The sequence below is a fragment of the Gopherus flavomarginatus genome, chromosome 3 (assembly GCF_025201925.1).
Source record: "Gopherus flavomarginatus isolate rGopFla2 chromosome 3, rGopFla2.mat.asm, whole genome shotgun sequence".
NCBI lineage: Eukaryota > Metazoa > Chordata > Testudines > Testudinidae > Gopherus > Gopherus flavomarginatus.
Genome location: NC_066619.1, coordinates 287334785 through 287354529, shown reverse-complemented (window position 1 = coordinate 287354529; position 19745 = coordinate 287334785). Strand labels below are relative to the sequence as shown.

At 53.5% G+C, this 19745-nt stretch overlaps 1 protein-coding gene across 1 annotated transcript in view; it reads left to right on the top strand.

The window, feature by feature from the left end:
- The first annotated feature begins 1789 nt into the window (after nucleotides 1-1789).
- The window catches only part of LOC127047064 (retinol dehydrogenase 11-like), a 36033-nt gene continuing 18077 nt past the window's right edge, over nucleotides 1790-19745 (top strand). The window contains exons 1-2 of the mRNA XM_050944937.1: nucleotides 1790-2063; nucleotides 16643-16882. Coding sequence (XP_050800894.1) covers nucleotides 1907-2063; nucleotides 16643-16882 — 397 coding nt within the window. The 5' untranslated portion in view covers nucleotides 1790-1906. The remainder of the gene's footprint in view (nucleotides 2064-16642; nucleotides 16883-19745) is intronic.

Sequence of the window (19745 nt, the reverse complement as noted above, 5' to 3'; positions counted from 1 at the left end):
TCAGTAGTTAAAAAGTGTTCTTAAAATGTACAAGTCTGTTAGTTATATACTTAGGAGTATATGTAAAGGTGTATGTGTTGTATTAATCTGTTTATTTTCAAGTTCTAGAAGGAAATCGCCGCCAGTGAGCTTCCCCACTGTCTGCAATTTGGGGGGCGTGTCATAAACAGATAGCTAAGGGTTAATGTCTCTTTCACCTGAAGCACCTGACCAGAGGACCAATCAGGAAACCGGATTTTTTCAACTTTGGGTGGAGGGAATTGTGTGTCTGAGTCTTTTGTCTGCCTGCCTGCTTTCTCTGAGCTTTGGAGAAGTAGTTCTACTTTCTAGTCTTCTGTTTCTAAGTGTAAAGACAAAGAGATCAGATAGTAAGTTATATGGTTTCTTTTCTTTGGTATTTGCATGAATATAAGTGCTGGAGTGCTTTGATTTGTATTCTTTTTGAATAAGGCTGTTTATTCAATATTCTTTTAAGCAATCGACCCTGTATTATATCATCTTAATACAGAGAGAACATTTGTATGTATTTTTCTTTCTTTTTATATAAAGCTTTCTTTTAAGACCGGTTGGAGTTTTTCTTTACTTCAGGGAAATTGAGTCTGTACTCACCAGGGAATTGGTGGGAGATCTGTGTGTTGGATTGCTAGCCTGATTTTGCATTCCCTCTGGGGGAATAGGAAAGTACTTTTTGTTTCCAGGATTGGGAACAGAGAGGGGGAGTCTCTCTGTGTAGTTTTCACAGAGCTTGTGTCTGTGTATCTCTCCAGGAGCACCTGGAGGGGGGAAGGGAAAAAGGATTATTTCCCTTTGTTGTGAGACTCAAGGGATTTGGGTCTTGGGGTCCCCAGGGAAGGTTTTTCAGAGGGACCATAGTGCCCCAAAACACTCTAATTTTTTGGGTGGTGGCAGCAAGTACCAGGTCCAAGCTGGTAACTAAGCTTGGAGGTTTTCATGCTAACCCCTATATTTTGGATGCTAAGGTCCAAATCTGGGACTAAGGTTATGATACAAGCTGGGGCACAAGGCTTCAGGACCAGGCCTTCTTTCCTGAAACCCACGAATGCTGCCTGGGTATTCACTTCTGAGCACCGCAGTCTGCTGATCGCTTTCGGCTGGCGGTGGGCTACAGATCACTTTCGTACTGAGGGCATGGGTAACGGGCAGCCCGTCATGGAGCCGGTTCTGTGTTGTATGGTTAAGAGGGGTCCCTGGTAGCTGCCGACTCCGTCTGGCAAAAGAGTCACACACTGGAGGGCTGGGACTGGCTGGTGTCAGAGTTAGGACACCAGGCCAGATGGATGCCTGCCAGGGAAGGGCCGGGGGTCCATGGCTCCCTGACGAGGGTTGAGCCGGCTGGGATTCGCCCTGGGGGGAAGGGCCAGGGTCTGTGGCTCCCTGATGAGGGTTGAGCCAGCTGGGATTCGCCCTGGGGGGAAGGACCGGGGTTCCTCTGGCTCCCCCATGGGCTGGATCCATCTGGGAATCGCCCCGGGGGGAAGGGCCGGGGTCCGTGGCTCCCTGATGGGGGTTGAGCTGGCTGGGATTCACCCTGGGGGGGGGAAGGGTCAGGGTCTGTGGCTCCCCAACAGGGGCAGGGGGTTTACCCAGCCAGAAAAGGACCCCAATGGGAAACCGCGGGTCCCTCACTGTGAGTGATTATCACTGGAGGGAGTCTGGTGTGGCCAGGCATTGCAGCCAAGCAGTGTGTGCTCAGTTTTGATATCAGCCTGCCCTTTGCCCCTCCCCATGTGGCAGCCGGGAGTGTGTAACCCTGAGCCAGCTGGAAATGCAGCCTGGGGTGTGGCGGGCAGGCGGGTGGGCGGACTCCTTGCTCCTGATGCCAGCCAGCCTCCCTGGAAACTTACCACACTGATCATCTTGGAGGAGTTGAAGTTTGCAGCCTGCTATGGAGCTCTCCTGCTTCGGCAGCCACCTGGGCTGGGCTGCGTGTGTGCTGGCACTGGCCCTGCTCCTCCGAGCCAGGAGAAAGGGCTCCTGGCACCCAGGCATGTCTCCCACTGACCTGACGGGCAAGACAGCCATTGTCACTGGAGCCAACTGCGGTGAGTCTGGCCCCAGCCCCCTGGGCGCAGCAGGGGGGCTGGCTAGTGCTTGGTGCTGTTCACTAGTAGCAGCTGGAGGTGCCAGCCTCTCCATACTCCCTGCACACCCTGTCCGCGTGGGAGCAGCTGGGCTGCAGGGAGCATCAGGCAGGGAGAGGGAAAGAAGGTGGCTGGGGGTTCCCTGCCTTGCGGCTCCCAAGCCCTGCTCCCCTGGGCCTGTGGGGAGGGGGAGACTGGACAGCAATACGCCCTGCCTGGGGCAGGGGGCCATGGTGCCCTCTCATGGCTGGGCTCACAAAAAGGAAAAGGGACCCACCACTGCTGCCAGACAGAGTGAGCCAGGCAGGGAGGAGGGGTTACAGCATTACTAAGGGCCGGATTAATGCAGCAATGGTGTGTGAGATGAACGTAGGGATCCAGCTTGCGAGGGAATCAGTCGTTTAAAAGAGAAATGTAAATAAACAGAGCAGGGAAGGCATGCATGTGCATGCAGGTGGATGCATTTGTGTGTGTGTGCCTGCGTGTGGATGTACATGTGCATGCAGGGGCTGGTTCTGTCTCCGATCCCCACAGGGCCCCGCATGCCTGAGTGCAGCCTGGGAGTACTTCCTGTCCCGGCAGGTGGAGTTTCAGAGGAAGGAGGGCGCGGTAGGGGTAGGGCTGGTGACGGGGCAGGGGGGCTGAGCACAGGAGGGGAGTGCAGCTGGTTCGTACTGTGGCATTGGCGGGGGGAAGCGCTGGACGGCTCACACAGGATGGAGGAGCTGGATGGCTCACACAGGATGGAGGGGCTGGACAGCTCACAGAGGGCTGGGGGAAAGGGCTGGACGGCTCACAGAGGGCTGGGGAGCTGGACGGCTCAAAAAGGGTGGGGGGGCTGGACAGCTCACACAGGGTGGAGGGGCTGGACGGCTCACACAGGGTGGGGGGGCTGGACGGCTCACAGAGGGCTGGGGAGCTGGACGGCTCAAAAAGGGTGAGGGGTCTGGACAGCCCACACAGGGCAGGGGGGCCTCTCACCCCTTAGCTGACTGTTCAAATCCTCTGTAATCCTGAATTTCCCCTGCTCCTCTCCAGCCTGATGCTAGCCCCAGAGCCCCAGTGCCACCAGGAGGGAAGCCATTTGCTGATCATTCCCGCCTCCCCCCCCGCACCAATGTGTTAATACCCTCCCCACACACAGACGCTCCTTTGCTGTCCTCCCCTTCCTTCCTCTCTAAAACAGCTTTCCCTGCGGTTAATGACGGCCTTGTCAAGGGCAGGGCCTAGCCCGGCAGCACCTGCTCAGGGCTCTGACCTCCACAGGGGGACATGGCTGTTAGCGACACTCCAGCCACGCCGCCAAGGCCCCGAGTGGACGGGACGGGGCCCTGCTCTAACTGCAGCCAGGCTCTAAGCCAGGCAGCCAGGCCAGTGCTGAGCTCCCTGGGGACGTGTGCTGATTGGGCTGACGAGGCTGCTTGGGTTTAGCTTAAACCTCTTCCCAGTTGACTGAAGTGAGCCCCAGAAACCTGCTTTCTGCCTGGAACAGGGACGCCCCACAAGGATCGCACCACCTGCCTGGGGCAATCTGGACTGATGAACAGCAGTGTCCCTTAGTTCGCTAACCTGGGGGTCTTTTACACTGCTTTGCTGGAGGAGCTGCCACTCCTGCTCTGCTCCCACCCAGCCACCAGCGTGAGTTACTCCAGTTATGGTGTCTGTGGCCGCAGCCAGCCACTCGTACATTATGCTGCAGAGCGACACTAGCAACCGCCCAGGCCCGGACGTCCCTGGCAATGTGTGTCTGGTACTGCCCAGTGCCCCCGTACGCACCAACCCTGTCGTCCCAAATGGAGCTTCCCAAACACTTCAGTTCAAACACACTGGTTTAGATAAAACACATTTATTAGCTAAACGAGGATAGATTTACAAGAATACAAGTAAAGAGACATCAAAGTCTGAATTGGTTATATGATGGGGCATCTGCCCCACACTGGCAGAGAAGCGGTTAACAGAGCACTAGGGAGGCTGTGTAGAAAGCAGCCAATAGGAGAGAGGCTGTGGGAAACAGCCAGTCAGGGTCCAGCTGGTCTCTATAAAAGGGAGCTGCAGGGCAGAGCAGGGTCAGTTGCTGCTGGGAGCTGGGGAGGGGGGTAAGGATTGCGTCCCTGGAGGGCAGAGAATGGGAAGCCCCTGGGACAGAGCAGTGGCTGGCTCCTGGGACTGAGCAGCTGAGGCCCTGTGTGATGAGGCGGGAGCAGAGACAGAGTGCCAGTGAGCAGACTGCGGACATGGGCGTTAGCCTCGAGCTAATCCCCAGCACGGCCCCACGTGACAATTTACAAGGAAAATAAAAGTGAAATGCAGCTAATCCCTAACTTCACAAATGTGAGTGAATTCCAACATGTCCAGCACGTGTTACAGCAGTTCTTTGTGCAACCAGGATCCCTCCCCCTGTCCGATGCTGCTGCTTTTGGTCTTCAGGTGTCATGGGTGCTGTGGAAGAGAGAAAGGGAGGAATGATTGGGGGCCGTCTGCCCTTTCTTCGAGAAGCATCTCCAGCTGAGGTTCAGGAGACAGTCTGTGTGGATGGGAACCCCCAGCCGTTTCTTTTTAAAATGCAGATTTGGTTGTGTGTGTCCCTTTTCCTGCCAGTGAATCGCTCTTCGCTGGCGATGGCCTATTTGGCCTGGTTACACCTGGCTGAGGTGTCAGCTTGGCTTGTCTCTGAGGAACTGGCTTAGCTTCTTCCCAGACTTGGCATACATTTTAGGGTAGTTCTCCCCGTAAAACGCTGCATTGCTGGAGCTGCAGCACTGTCTCGTGGTAATGAAGATCTCTGAGCTGCCAGGAGAGAGCTCTCCTGTCGGCCTAGGCCTTGCCTACGGGGCACAGTTTTGTGGACAGAAGCCCGCTTTTGCCAACAAAGCCATGGGTGTACACACTACGATGCTCCTCTCACCAACAAAATTCTTCTGCCTTGCCAACAAAACCAAGCCACCTCGCCAAGAGGCGTGGAGCAAAGTCAGATCGACAAATCATCAGTGTAGACATTGTATTCATTACATCGCCGTAACTGGCCTTCAGGAGGTATCCCACAATGACCACCATGACCGCTCTGCTCACCGTTTTGAACCCCGCTGCCCTGCATCCAGGTACATAGGCAGGTGCCCCTCCCCTTTCAGACCCCTCAGAAGTTTGAAACTGCTCAGCAGGCCTGCTGACAGGGGCTGGGGGCAAAGGGGGCTATTGCTCAGGGCCCCAGGCGAGCAGCAGTGGAGGCCGGGAGCCCAGGGCCCTTTTCAATTGCCTGGCTGGGCCCCTGGCTCCAAGGCGCTCGCGGGGTGGTACCAGTGGGGCGAAGGCAGCTGGGTGGGCAGGTGGAAGCCCTGGCTGTGCCAGAAGAGCGTGTCCAGCAGTGCAGCCAGCAGCAGCTCGCTAGGCACCAGCAGCACAGGCTCGGCACCGCCCAGATGTCAGGGGACTGCGTCAGCACGGGCGCAGCTGGTGTGTGTGTGTGATGGAGCCCAACTCCAGCCCACCCTGCACAATGCGCAGCGACAGCCCAGTGACTCTTCCACCCTGGGCCCGGAATTGCTGTTGGTGGGTCTGCGGCTCAGCACGGACGGCTCCCGTAGCTACTTCCCTGCTGAGCCTGCCGGCTCCCAGCAGCAAACACGGATCTCCTGGGGCTGCGGGGAGAGGAGGCTGGGGGAGAACGCAGAGGGAATCAGAATGTTAGTGCAGAATCCTGCTCTCCTGGGACTAGGACCACAGCGGCAGGCAGGCAGGTGGGCTGCTGTTTCGGGGAGGGAGACGGGCTGATTGCAGGGTGCCTCCCTCCCTGTGTACCAGCCTCTGCGGAGCCGGGGTGAGGGGACAGGGGGACACCAGCTGTCTGTGCACCTGCTTCTACCTCAGGCTTGGTTGCTGCCAGTTGCTGTCTGAATTTAAAGAGACAGCGTGCCGACATACACTCCCCCAACACACACTGTCTCTCTCTGATGCGCACACACACCGTCTCACACACTTCTCCCTCGCCCCCATTTCTCCTGTTATGGCTCAGTGATGTCAGTTTGGTGATGTTACAGTGGGACGATGTAAAAAGTGATGTACAATGTGTTGCTTTTCGAGCACACACAGCGATCATTACAAGGTTCCTAGCTTGGTGCAAACAAACAGTGCCAGGTTCCGCACACTACAGCAAAACACACTCCTGGGGTTCAGGGTTAATATGCTCTGTCAAGGCATCCCCAGCTGGATAGCCTCCCCTTGGGCTCCTCCTAGCCTTGTGTTCATAATGCACAGCACAATACTGAACACAGTGCAGGGTCCAGGCTTTCTGATGATGACTGGGCTGCAGGTTACCAGGGCAGTTGAAAAGCGGCTGGCCCATGGAACGATGGGACTGAGAAACCTTCAGCATGTCATGCTGCACCTGCTCCATGAGGCATTGCAAGCCTTTCCCAGAGCACCCTGCAACCAGTGGGATAGCTCCCACAGGGCACTGCTGTTTGTGTCCATGCAAGAGCTGCTATTGTGGATGCACTCTGCCAGCACAAAGAGCATAGTGTGGACATGCCACAGCTGTTTTATTACAGCAGTGGTTGGACATCGGCATAACTTAAGTTGACTTTTCTTTGTAGTCTAGAAATACACTAAGGGTACGTCCAAACTACCTGCCGGATTGGCTGGTAGTGATCAATTTATCGGGGATGGATATATCGTGTCTCATCTAGACACGATATATCGATCCCCACCGCGCTCCCGTCGACTCTGGAACTCCACTAGGGCGAGTGACAGTAGTGGAGTCGATGTGGGAGCCGCAGCCATTGATCCCGCGCCGTGAGGACGGGAGGGAAGTTGAAATAAGATACGTTGACTTCAGCTACACTATTCCCGTAGCTGAAGTTGTGTATCTTACATTGACCCCCCCACCTCCACAGTGTAGACTAGGCCTTAGTTAATCCACCTCTGGGAGAGGCGGTAGCTTTGTTGGTAGGAGACACTCTCCCACTGACAGTGCTGACTACCCTGGTGCAACTACGTCACTCAGGGGTGTGGATTATTCAGACCCCTGAGCAATGTCATCACACCGAAGAAATACTGTCGTGTAGCCCAGGGCTCAGGGATACCATGGAGTGGAATCTTACAACTTTACATACAGTGTTGTTGCACACACTTTATTGGGACAATGTTGATCAGTGAGGTCTGAGTTTTCCAATGATACCTCTGAAGGCACACTTGTACACCGATTACTATAATCGTAGGCCAGAGGTGAATACGGGGGTACAGAGCGCCACACTTCCCTGCATGGATTTAAATTCACCCTCCACTAAACTAGTGCAACTTCTCATGCAGACAGGGCCTTAGTTACCAAGCAGTTGTGAGGGGCAGGGCATGGCAACCAGCCCAAAAGAGCATGGTGCTTTTCCTACAACAACCCTTTCTACAGTTTCTAACCCGCATTAGACAGTCTGGAAATGGCCAGCCAATCCCTGCTGTCTCAGGATCCATTGCTCAGCCCCACCGTCCCACATCCAAGCTGACCTGGACTTCACTCTGGTCTCTTGCTGGGTGCATCCTGCTCGTTTGATGTCATTCTCTATGTCATCGCTTCCAAAGCCAGAAGGGACCATGGTGATCATCTAGGCCTCTATCATATCCCCCTTAGCCGTCTCTTTTCCAAGCTGAACAGTGCCTGTCTTATTAATCTTTCCCCATGTAGGTACTTACAGACTGTGATTACATCACCCCATAACCTTCTCTTGAGCTCCTTGAGTCTGTCACTATAGGCAGGTTTTCTAATCCTTTAATCATTCTCCTGGCTCTTCTCTGACCCCTCTCCAATTGAAATGCCCTCCACACTGGAGAATGTGAGCCTCACAACCATTAATAGACTCAATCCCCAGGAGGAGGGCAGGGCTGTTATCCTCGTGTACCGATGGCAAACTGAGGTCCAAAGCAGATGAAGTGTGTTTCCCAGGGTCACCCAGGCATCATAGTCCTTTCTGCATCGCTCCCCCTCATTTCCCAGAGCACCGCAGGCTGTCTGAGTGGGTGAGCCGGGGGGCACGAGGGTCTGGTGAGGAACGAGCAATGCCTGTATTGCTATGGGATTTGCTGACTCCCAGGCAGTGGAGGGTTCTACAGGGGTGGGAGAGTTTACGTTTAACTAGGCTTTTAGCTCCAGGAGCTAGGGGTGCTATAGCTGGGGTAGCAACTACCGAGGGTTGTTTCTATCCTTCCCCTTCGTAACTCACCTACTAATGCCTCAAGCACTGAGAGCCCCACCCACCAGCAAGGTCAGCAGAGAAGGAGTGAAGCCTGTAGACTTCACCAAGCCACTAGCAGCTGCGGTGAGTTACCAAAAATTAGGATCAGTTTAAATGTCAATGACAAGGGCGGTTTTCAAACCCCGGGAACCAGCTCTACAGCTGGTGTGATCCAGCGTAGCTAACTGCTGGGGTGACCAGATGCCCTGATTTTATAGGGACAGTCCCGATCTTTGGGGCTTTGTCTGATATAGGCTCCTATTCCTCCCCGCCCCCATCATGATTTTTCACACTTGCTCTTTTGTCACCCTACTTACTGGGGACAGCACAGCCCTGTGCTGGTTTATGCTAGCTTAGGAGCTGGCCCTGAGCTTTAAAATTCCTTTTCCAGCTCTTTCCCCAAATCTTCCCAGCAAAATACTCTGCTGGGCTGAGGATGTGGGATGTGATGACATCTCCAGTAGGCACGGGGAGTTGTATTGGAGGAAGATTAAGGAGGGAAAAAAACATTGACCTTATAATGGGAAGCGACCTTCACCCCCAGGCACTGTTCAGGGTGATGCTGTGAGCTGCTGGGGCTTGGGCAGCCTACCTAGTGGTGGCCAGGACCTTGCCTGGTGGTTGTGCTGGCAGAAAGGACTGTGCAAAGTTTGAGGGGATCAGTTTCCATGATGAAGGCCCGAGTAGGGTCTGGGTGGTTAGGGTGGGCATGGATGTGAAGGCTCTTTAGCCTGTGCCTTGGTGGACCAGGTGGGCCTGACCCCCTGCTTAAAGTGGGATATTAAAGGGCAACCAGGTTGGAAAAACCCTACGGCAATTTCGGCCACAGAGACCCCATTGGGACTGTCACGTGATGGGCTGGAATTCCCTCAGAGCCCGATTTCCCTGTACCTCAGAGTTACCCTTTATATATCTAGCTTCAGATGCAAGAGTGATACGTGCAAACACAGAAGATGACCGCACTCAGTAGATTATAAGATTTGTAATGATACCTTACAAGAGACCTTTTGCCTAAAGCATATTCCAGTTACATCATATTCACACTCATTAGCATATTTCTATAACACATCTGGAGTGCAACGTCACACCCTCCTCCTGAACTTACAGCCAGAGACTTGCACACAGGAGAGGCAGTACATGTAAAACTCTGGTTTGTCTCTGGTTACACACCCTCTTACAGTACCTTTAAAGCCATTCCTGGGGGTCCAAGCAAGGTTTGGGCTTCCTGGTCCCCGGGTGCCTGAAAAGAGGTTGGAGTGCAGTATTGCTAACAGAATGCAGACAGCAATATCTGATAAAGTGGAGGTGTCTTGGCATTCAGCCACCAATGCCATGAGGCAGTGTGCCTCAGTTTCCCCTTCCACACAGCAGTGTAGGCCTGTTATGTGTTTTCTGCTGTTCCAAGCTTCCAGCCTGTTTACAGGTATAAGCTGAAAAGCAACATGCTTGTGGGACTGTCTTGTCACCACCCCGAGCATGTACAAAAGTTTCTTCCAAAAATTAGGTGCGGCACACATCTTCAAAGGGTTTACCATTGGTATTAACTCCTTTGTCTTGACGCACAGGTGGACTAGCAAAAGACACAAGATTAACAGCCAATCTATGGCAGACAGACTCTGTTCACACAGTTTGGTTTGTTCAGTTTCTGTTGCATTTTTCAATTCCTTTGTGTACCACAGTAGTGTTCAGATACAGATACTCCTGTCTCTTTGGAGAAGGCTCTTAATTCAGTATGTGTTTGGGGTTTTGGCCAGGAAAGGATGCACTGCAGCCAGGGCCGGCTCCAGGCACCAGCATTCCAAGCAGGTGCTTGGGGCGGCAATCTGCAAGGGGCGGCAGTCCGTGTGTTTTTGCCCCCAAGCAGAGCGCCGAATTGCCGCCGTGGATGGCAGGGTCAGTCTGTGTGCCGTTAGGGCGGCATGCATGTTTCCGCGGTAGTGGCAATTCGGTGGCAGCTTCTATGTTCAGCTGTCCATGGCAGCACAGGTTCTGTCTTCTGGCTGAAGACAGAAGCTGCCGCCGAATTGCCGCCGCTGCGGAAACGCATGTGTTACCCTAATGGAGCACGGACTGCCCCGCCATCTGTGGCGGTAATTAGGTGCGCTGCTCCGGGCGGCAAAAACAGTAGAGCCGTCCCTGACTGCAGCCATTCCTGCCCTCGGCCCCTCCCTCTGGAATCTCTTTGTGTTGGGCCCCACCTGCTTGTGAAGCTTCCCAAATGCAAAGTTTTTCTTCCTCCTGCCTTGAAGAGACAGTTTTATCTCTTACAAGTGTAGCAGGAATAACATCTTTCAGTGGGGTGCTTTGGATTGGTGAGATCCCCTCAGTCACCCCATTCTCGTTCCCAAAAGTTCAGCTGGGTGGACTCTCCCCTCCAGGAGATCTGACCCCCACTGTTCCCTTAAAACCTGATCCAGGGGTGAGGGGTCTGGCATTTCAGATGCTGATCCCTCACCCTCCTCCTAGGGAAAAGTCTTCCTACAAAAGAGGGGCAGCCCCTCCTGTCCCCCCTCACCTTCCATCTGGACTTCCCTCTCTGGGCTCCCCTCTGGGGCAGACACTCCTGTGTCCCCCAAAAGGGAAAGTGATCCTGATCCAGCTGTGGACTCACAGCTTCCAGCTATAACAGACTCTTCACTGGCCAGCAAAATCCCGCCCCCTCCCCTGCCCCAACTTCGCTCAGGTTGGGCTTGCTTCCACTACAAAGTCCCTGGGTCTGTTCCCACCGCAGCAGTCACCAGGACCCCAACTTCCACCTCTAGGATACATGTCATTGTGCATCTCTCCCACTCCATAACCGCCGGTTCATGCTTCTGGGTCTCGATTTGTGCTTGTCTCTGGGCCTCAATTTCTTTGTCTTTTAAGTGCAGGGTTTGCTGGTGGGCAGCCATTTGCCTTGCTGCTTCTACCTCCATAGCAGCCTTTTCTTTTTCCAGGGCAGCTTTTTGTGCTCCAATTTGAGCCTATTTCTGGGTCTCAAGTTCTTTGTCTTTTAATTCTACGACTTGCTGGCTCTCGCTTTCCTTCTTAGCAATTTGCAACCTGTGCAGTTCTAGCTTCTTCTGAGCTTCACTCTCACCCATTTTGTTAATTTTCTGCCTCTAGTTCCCTGAAATAAGCAAACAGAAAATAACAAACCAGTAACCACTTTGTCTGTTCTCCAGCCAACACACTTAAAACTCACTTAAAATCATTACGAGTGTCTCAAAGCAATCAGTCATGCACAGATTCTGCTGACTACGCCACTGTGATGCGTTTGGTCACAAAGATGCCTTTGGGACTGTCATGATGTGCTGGAATTACCTCTGAGACCATTTTCCCTGTCAGCTTGGGACTCCAGAACTCTGCCTTGTTGAGCCAGACGCGCCAGCCTGCTGCAACACAGACCCAGGTCTGGTCCATGCCCCCAAAGCTGCAGACTTAACAGAAAACAGCTCAGCAAGTCACCCATCTCCAGCACCCAATGGGATCCAAACCCCAAATAAATCCGTTTTACTCTGTATAAAGCTTATACAGGGTAAACTCATAAATTGTTCGCCCTCTGTAACACTGATAGAGAGAGATGCACAGCTGTTTGACCTCCAGGTATTAATCACTTACTCTGGGTTTACTAATAAACAAAGGTGATTTTATTAAGTATAACAAGTAGGATTTAAGTGGTTCCAAGTAATAACAGACAGAACAAAGTAAGTCACCAAGCAAAATAAAGCAAAAACACGCAAGTGTGAGCCTAATACATTAAGAAACTGATTACAGGTAAATCTCACCCTCAGAGATGTTCCAATGAGCTTCTTTCACAGACCAGACTCCTTCCTAGTCTGGGCCCATCCTTTCCCTGGTACAGGCCTTGTTCCAGCTCAGGTGGTAACTAGGGGATTTCTCATGATTGCAGCCCCCTTTGTTCTGTTCCACCCCCTTATATGGCTTTGGCACAAGGCAGAAATCTTTTGTCTCTCTGGGTCCCCCCCCCTTCTCAATGGAAAAGCCCCAGGTTGAAGCTGGATTCCAGTAGCAGGTGACATGGTCACATGTCCTGTGAGACCCCAAACCTCCATTCTTCCTGGCCTGACTCACAGGAAGGTTTGCAAGTAAACAGACGTCTGCAGTCAGTTGTTCTGGTTGATGGGAGCCATCAAGCTTCCAAACCACCATGAATGGCCCACACGTTGCATAACTACAATAGGCCTCAGAGCTATATTTCATATTCCTAGTTTCAGATACAAGAATGATACATTCATACAAATAGCATGAACACAGTGGTAGATTATAAGCTTTGTAATGATACGTTACTAGAGACCTTTTGCACAAAGTCCATTTCCAGTTCCATTATTGAAGGACATAAATCCACACCGTGTAGAGGTCAAGCATAGGAGCTTATTACACACAGCGCTGGTGGAGTGTCATTTTTCTTATTAGGCTCAGAGACACTGTCAATTGGTTAATAAAAGATATAGATTGTTTATAGGTGGGGGAAAGTGACGGGATAGGCAGCAAGACAAGATAGCACAGTAGCCAATGGTTAACAGGTTACATAATGTCTCCGCCCAAGGTTTTAAGTTAGCAAATTAACATTTAATTAATACTTCGATAAAATGTTATTAATATAAAATATCTATGTTGAATTCTGATTTGGGGTCCATAGAAATGGAGCAACTCCTTTGACTGTCCACCAGGTACATTCCTAGGGGTTAAAGCAAAGAAACAGTGAAAGTATATGGCAATAAGGATTGTCTCCTTTACGTCTTAAGGCAGGCATTGGTCCCTGGGAAGGGAGGTGGAAGAATGCCATATCTTATACTGACATGTGCCAACTTCTCATAAACTCAGGGTTGGATCTGTGGGAAGAACGTTCCCTACAGAAGAGACTAACACAATAGGAACAGGGATCCTTGTTTAATTTGAAACATAATGAAACATAATTATTCAGTTATGACTTCAACATTTGACATTTCTACTGACCAAGCATGTCTTAGCAAAGGCAATGTTACCTTGTTTACCCCAGCTTTCTCTTAGCTAATCACTATTTGCTAGGCCTTTGGTCTCTTGACCAAACTCTGGACTTTGGGTCTGGAAAAGAGCTGGCACAATCCATAGACTAGGTTGTTATATAAAATGCATGTGGATTTTAACCCTTCAATTATGTTCACACTCATTAGCATATTTCCATAAAACATATGAAGTGCAGCATAACAAACCCCTTAATGAATTGCCTGCTAAGGTTGGCAAAGCCCAAGAATCTCTGACACCCCCTCCCATGCACACATTAAATGGTGCCTTCCGCTCTGTGGTTGCTGCTGTTCTGAGGTCCAGGGTTAATTCTGCTGGGGATGGGATGTAACCTAGGAACTCCACTGTCTCCTTGTCGCAGTCCCACATTTTGGGCTTGGCACAGAGCTCGTTCTGACAAAGTCTGTCTGGAACGATACATACATAGTGGTCACGGAGCTCTTGATTTGCAGAGAAGATGAGAATGTCCTCTAGATCTGACCAAGGATATCCCTAACAATGTCATTTGTAAAATGCTGGAAGGTAGTGGGAGCATTACAAAGGCCAAACAGCATGAGCACATATTTAAGATGGTCGTACTTGGTTCAGAGCGCTCTCAGGCTCGTCTCCTCGCTGATTCTGACCACGTTATATGCTCCATCCCGGACTGAGTCTGTGAGAAGGAGTCTCTGCATGAACTCATTAGTAAAGGGACAGAGATACCAATTGCATTCTGTGATTTGATTTAGCGGCAGGTCTTCAATGCAGGGTTGGAGAGAACCATCCTTCTTGGCTACCAAGAATAGAGAGGCACCAAGGTTAAATTCCTTCCACAGGTTTTCCTCTAGCTATTCCTTGGAGCTGTGGCTCAGAGAGAGTGTAAACGCATCCGAAGGGAACCTCTGTTCCCGGGCCGAGTTCAATAGGGCAGTTGTTATGGTGGTGGGGTGGTAGGGGGCCTGACTTCAGTCTGTCAAACACCTTGGCAAATTCCAGGTATTTGACAGGAATCTTCTGTGTGTCTGGGCTGGCTTCTTGCCTCTCCTGGCATCTCGGGGGTTGGAGCGAACCCCAGAGCACAGTCAGCTGTGGCCTGGGGCTTGGGAGGCGATCTCGTTGGCACTGCAGTTAGCAGTGATTACCAGCCGATTAGGGAGTCATGGGCAACAAGCCAAGGGGCAGCAAGGACAACTGGTGAATGTGGGGCCCAGATCGCCCTGAAGTACATGATTCCCTGTGACCGCTGCTGCTGCTGACCTCCAGAGGTGCTATTTGACAGGTGACGGGCCCCGAAGAGAGAAGTGACCCCTCAGTGGTCTGAACCAGCTGAGAGGAGTCCTTGTGCGGGGTAGGAAGCTGATGACCCTTGACAATTTCTTGATCAATGAAGTTACCAGCTGTGCCCGAGTTGAGCAGTGCCTCCAAGCAGAGGCTGGGCATTGCAGGGTGCTGAAAGGGCAGGTCAGATGAAGTGGAGTGGTGCTCTGGTTAGGGATGTCAGGATTCGCATGGGTGGCTCACGGTGTGGTGGAGTGAGGTACTGACCCAGCTCCAGCCCTGCCACTGGACCTGGAACCTGGAGTTTTCTGACCCAGAGGGGCAGAGGTTCTTGGCTGGGCAAAATGCCTGGATTCCCCATAGCACAGGTAGAGTCCTAGAGTTCAGTGCCGGTCCGTTTCATCGGCGGAGAGTTGGGGTGGAATTTGGCCGCTCTGCGTTGGCTCGGGGTCTGGCAGATTACCTGGGGTCGTATAGCAGGGAAGGAGCCAGTTCAAGGGGGTTGGCTGATGCACATCTTTTCCTGCCCTCGTTCTGTTAGTTGGTTGCCAGTCCCAATGCATGGATCACTCCGGGCCCCTCGGCTGGGTGGTTCCACCCCAGCTCGTTCAGCTGTAAAAGAACCACTGAGTCCTTGCCAGAAGTGGTGTCACTGGCTGGCTGCGCTTTGGGCTACGAGTCATTGGAAGGGGGTGCAGGCATAGGAGCCAACTTCCTCTCTACCTGGGGGAGGTGCTCAATCTCCTGTTCCACCCCTTCCTCAAGCCCCTGCCTCCAGGCTGCCTCTTCCTGCCCCACCTCCGCCCCAGCCCCACCCCCACTCCACCCCTTCCTCCACACCCGCACCCCCGTCCTGCATCCAGGGCTGGAGCACCCACAGAGTCCGCACCTATGGGTGCAGGGCTCCTGCTGTGGTAGTTCCAGAAGAGACCACGTCATTCAGCCTGCACCCTTCCTACGTCTGGTCTTTTCAGGGTGCTCAAACTGCAAGTGGCCAGGGCCTTGGCACCTACCTAGGGGTGGAGCAGGACCTTGCCTGGTGCCTGTGGTGGAAGCCGAGAGAAATGCCAAGTGTAGATTCAGGAATCAGGAGTCAGTCCCAGGGTGAAGCTGGTGTCAGAGCTGAGGGGCCAAACTGAAGGGCAGAACTGGAGTCAGAAGCCAAAGCCTCAGCCGAAGGGTCAGAGCCGTAGCCAGGAGTCAGAAACCAGAACAGAGCAGGACCAACTCGCTTTCCCTGCCCCCACCCCCACCCCCCTGGCCCCAGAGGGGAGCTTGGCTGCCAGTGGGTGCCGAGCACCCACTAATTTTTTCCCATGGGTGCGCCAGCCCCGGAGCACCCATGGAGTCAGCTCCTCTGCACCCTCCAAGTTGCTCCGACTGCCCTGCGCAGTGTGAGTCAATCAGTGCCATGCTCGGCCCCTCTGAGCAGCCAGCACTGCTGCTGGGCCTGGGGGAGGCTGTTCCCACAGGTAGGGCACCCAGGGCCCAGTTTTCGCCTGTGTCTCGCGTCCCTAGGCCCTGGCCTTTTCCTTCCCTTGCTGTAGCTAATACCCTTGCCCTATCTCCTGTCCTGCCTCCTCCTCTCTGACTGCCCACCCCAGAGTGCCCCCGAGGCTGCTCTGCCCCACCTGCCTCCCTAAGCACGTCCTGCCCCCTATGAATCTCCCCCAGGCTGCCCCTTCCCCACCACCTCCCGTGGTCACCTTGGGGTCTGCAGGACTCCAGCTGCCATTGGTCCAGCCTGGCTGCAGCTGGAAGCCTCTGCTCCTACCTCTCTGCTTCTCCCGGGCTCCCTCTCCTTCCTGCCATGCTGCCCCCACCCCTCTGCTCAACCCTTCCTGCAAACCCAGTTCTTCTGCGATACCTGCAGGAGAACAGACTCCCGCGGCATGTCCTGCACCCTGCTCACTCGTGAGTGACTGGGGAGGGGGCGCACGTTGGTAGGGGAGCGGCAGCACGATGTCGGGCACTGGAGCAGACAAAGGGGCTGAGTTCTGGAGGGGGAAGGCGAAGTTAGAGCATCACCATGTGACGCAGGCCTGTGTGTATCCACAGGGATCGGGAAATATGTGGCCTTGGACCTGGCCCGCAGGAACGCCCGCACCATTCTCGCCTGCCGCAGCAGAGAGCGGGGGCAGGCAGCGGTGGAGGAAATCCAGAGGGCCACCGGGAACCCAAACGTGCTTCTGAGGATCGTGGACATCAGCAACATGGCCTCCATCCGGCACTTTGCCAAGCAGATCCGGCAGGAGGAGAAGCGGCTGGACATCCTGGTCAATAACGCCGGAGTCACAGGTTGGTGACGTCGCGTAGGGATGGGGACAGGCCTTCAGCAGAGTGTGCCCAGCCCCTGCCAGCAGAAGTCCCCTCCCCTGTGCCATGTGCCAGCCCTGTCTGCCCAGCTCCTGCGTGCAGAACCCCCCTCCCCTGTGCCAACGCACCAGCCCCGTCTCCCCAGCTCCTGCGTGCAGAACCCCCCTCCCCTGTGCTTCGCACCAGCCATGTCTGCCCAGCCCCTGCCAGCAGAACCCCCCTCCCCTGTGCCATGCACCAGCCACATCTGCCCAGCCCCTGTGTGCGGAACGACCCTCCCCTGTGCCACGTGCCAGCCAGTCTGCCCAGCCTCTGCCAGCAGAAACCCCCTCCCCTGTGCCCATGCACCAGCCACATCTGCCCAGCCCCTGTGTGCGGAACCACCCTCCCCTGTGCCACGTGCCAGTCACATCTGCCCAGCCCCTGTGTGCGGAACCCCCCTCCCCTGTGCCATGCACCAGCCACATCTGCCCTGCCCCTGTGTGGAACCCCACTTCCCTGTGCCTCGCGCTAGCCACATCTGCCCAGCCACTGTGTGGAACGCCCCTTCCCTGTGCCTCGCGCCAGCCATGTCTGCCCAGGCCCTGCCAGCAGAACCCCCCCTCCCCTGTGCCCATGCACCAGCCACATCTGCCCAGCCCCTGCCAGCAAAACCCCTCTCCTCTGTGCCTTACGCCAGTCATGTCGGCCCAGCCCCTGTGTGGAACCCCCTTCCCTGTGCCATGTGCCAGCCACGTCTGCCTAGTCCCTGCCAGCAGAACCCCCCTCCCATGTGCCCACACGTCAGCCACGTCTGCCCAGCGCCTGCCAGCAGAAACCCTCTCCCCTGTGCCCATGTGCCAGCCACGTCTGCCCAGCCCCTGCGTGCAGAACCCCCCTCCACTGTGCCATGCGCCAGCCATGTCTGCCCAGCCCCTGCCTGCGGAACCCCCCTCCCCTGTGCATCATGCCAGCCACATCTGCCCAGCCCCTGTGTGCAGAACCCCCCTCCCCTGTGCCCACGCACCAGCCACATCTGCCCAGCCCCTGCGTGCGGACCCCCCCCCGTGCCTCATGCCAGCCACGTCTGCCCAGTCGCTGTGTGCGGAACCCCCCTCCCCTGTGCCACGCGCCAGCCACATTTGCCAAGCCCCGTCTGCCCAGCTCCTGTATGTGGAACCCCCTCTCCTGTGCCACACGCCAGCCCCGTCTGCCCAGCCCCTGCCTGCGGAACTGTTGTACAGACAAAACTACACAGGATCTTTTCAGGGGGCAAGACAAAGATGCCACATTTATTAAGATAACTATTTGATTTATGACCAATAACTAATATCTTAATCCTTATACACACACATTATACCTAATACCTATACACACACACACATACATTCACACACACACACACACACATCCATCAGATGTTCTGCAGCTGCTGCATAGATACCAGTCCTGGACATAGCTTGAGTTCGTGGCTTGATTTTGCAGCTTGGGTTCATAGCTGGTGGTGGTAACTGGCCAGGAAAGTCGGGCAGAAGGACGAGCTGGGTCTCTGTTGGGCCTGCACCGATGTCCTTCCATGTTGGCAGTAGAACGTTACCCTCCAAAGTCTTCCATCTCACCCATCCTTTTTGTAGGCTTTAGTTTGAATCCAGAGTCTATAGGTCTTTCTGTGTCCCGATGCCTCTGGGTTTGGTGATTGATCACCCATCAATTGCAGGCCTGACTTTCAGCCTCAGACCTGGCTTTGATCTTCCTTCTATTGTACCTTTTCTTTTTAGGGTGGACACTTCTTACTTTGTTAGGGCTCTTGTCTGCATCTTCAGCCGGTGGAGTTTGAACTTTATTTCATCAGGACAGGCTGGGGCTGGAGGTTGATTCCATCATCCATCCATACCTCAGTCACACATCTAAACTAAACTAATAAGATTACAGCAGGGTTTGCAAAAATGAAGGTTGGAGGAAGCTTTTACAAAATGGAATGAGTGTTCTTAAACGGGGTTTGAATTACAATATGGCTGTGACAATGTGGTTCTGGCGGGACCCAACTGAGAGTGCCAATTCAGGACCAATTGCTCAGACAGGGCAGTCACAGCCCCAGGCTGGGGTTTTTCTGCCTCTAAGACAAACCAAACCAGCCAGACAAAGAGGACTTTGGTTTCACCCCACTGGCTAACCACAAGTCACACAAGCAATTCCCTTAGATACTCCAGTCTCCCAGTATCATCCACAGTGCCACTCGTCCTGGGGATGAATGGTTATGAAAACCAACACCTCAGTAAAAGAAAAAGGTTCTCTCGATCCCAAAGGACCAAGCCCCAGACCCAGGTCAATATACACATCAGATCTTACCCACAAATCACGCTGTTGCCAATCTTTTAGAATCTAAAATCTAAAGGTTTATTCATAAAAGGAAAAAGATAGAGATGAGAGCTAGAATTGGTTAAATGGAATCAATTACATACAGTGATGGCAAAGTTCTTAGTTCAGGCTTGTAGCAGTGATGGAGTAAACTGCAGGTTCAAATCAAGTCTCTGGAGAACATCCCCAGCTGGGATGGGTCAACAGTCCTTTGTGTAGAGCTTCAGTTTGTAGCAAAGTCCCTCCAGAGGCAGGAAGCAGGATTGAAGATAAGACGGAGATGAGGCATCAGCCTTATATAGGCACTTCCAGGTGTAAGAACCCTTCTGTGTTCTTACTGTGGAAAATTACAGCAACATGGAGTTTGGAGTCACATGGGCAAGTCCCTGCACTTTGCTGAGTCACAAGGCGTATCTGCCTCCTCTCAATGGGTCAATTGTGTAGCTGATGGTCCTTAATGGGCCATCAAGCAGGCTAAGCAGAGCTAACACCAACTTGTCCGGGGTGT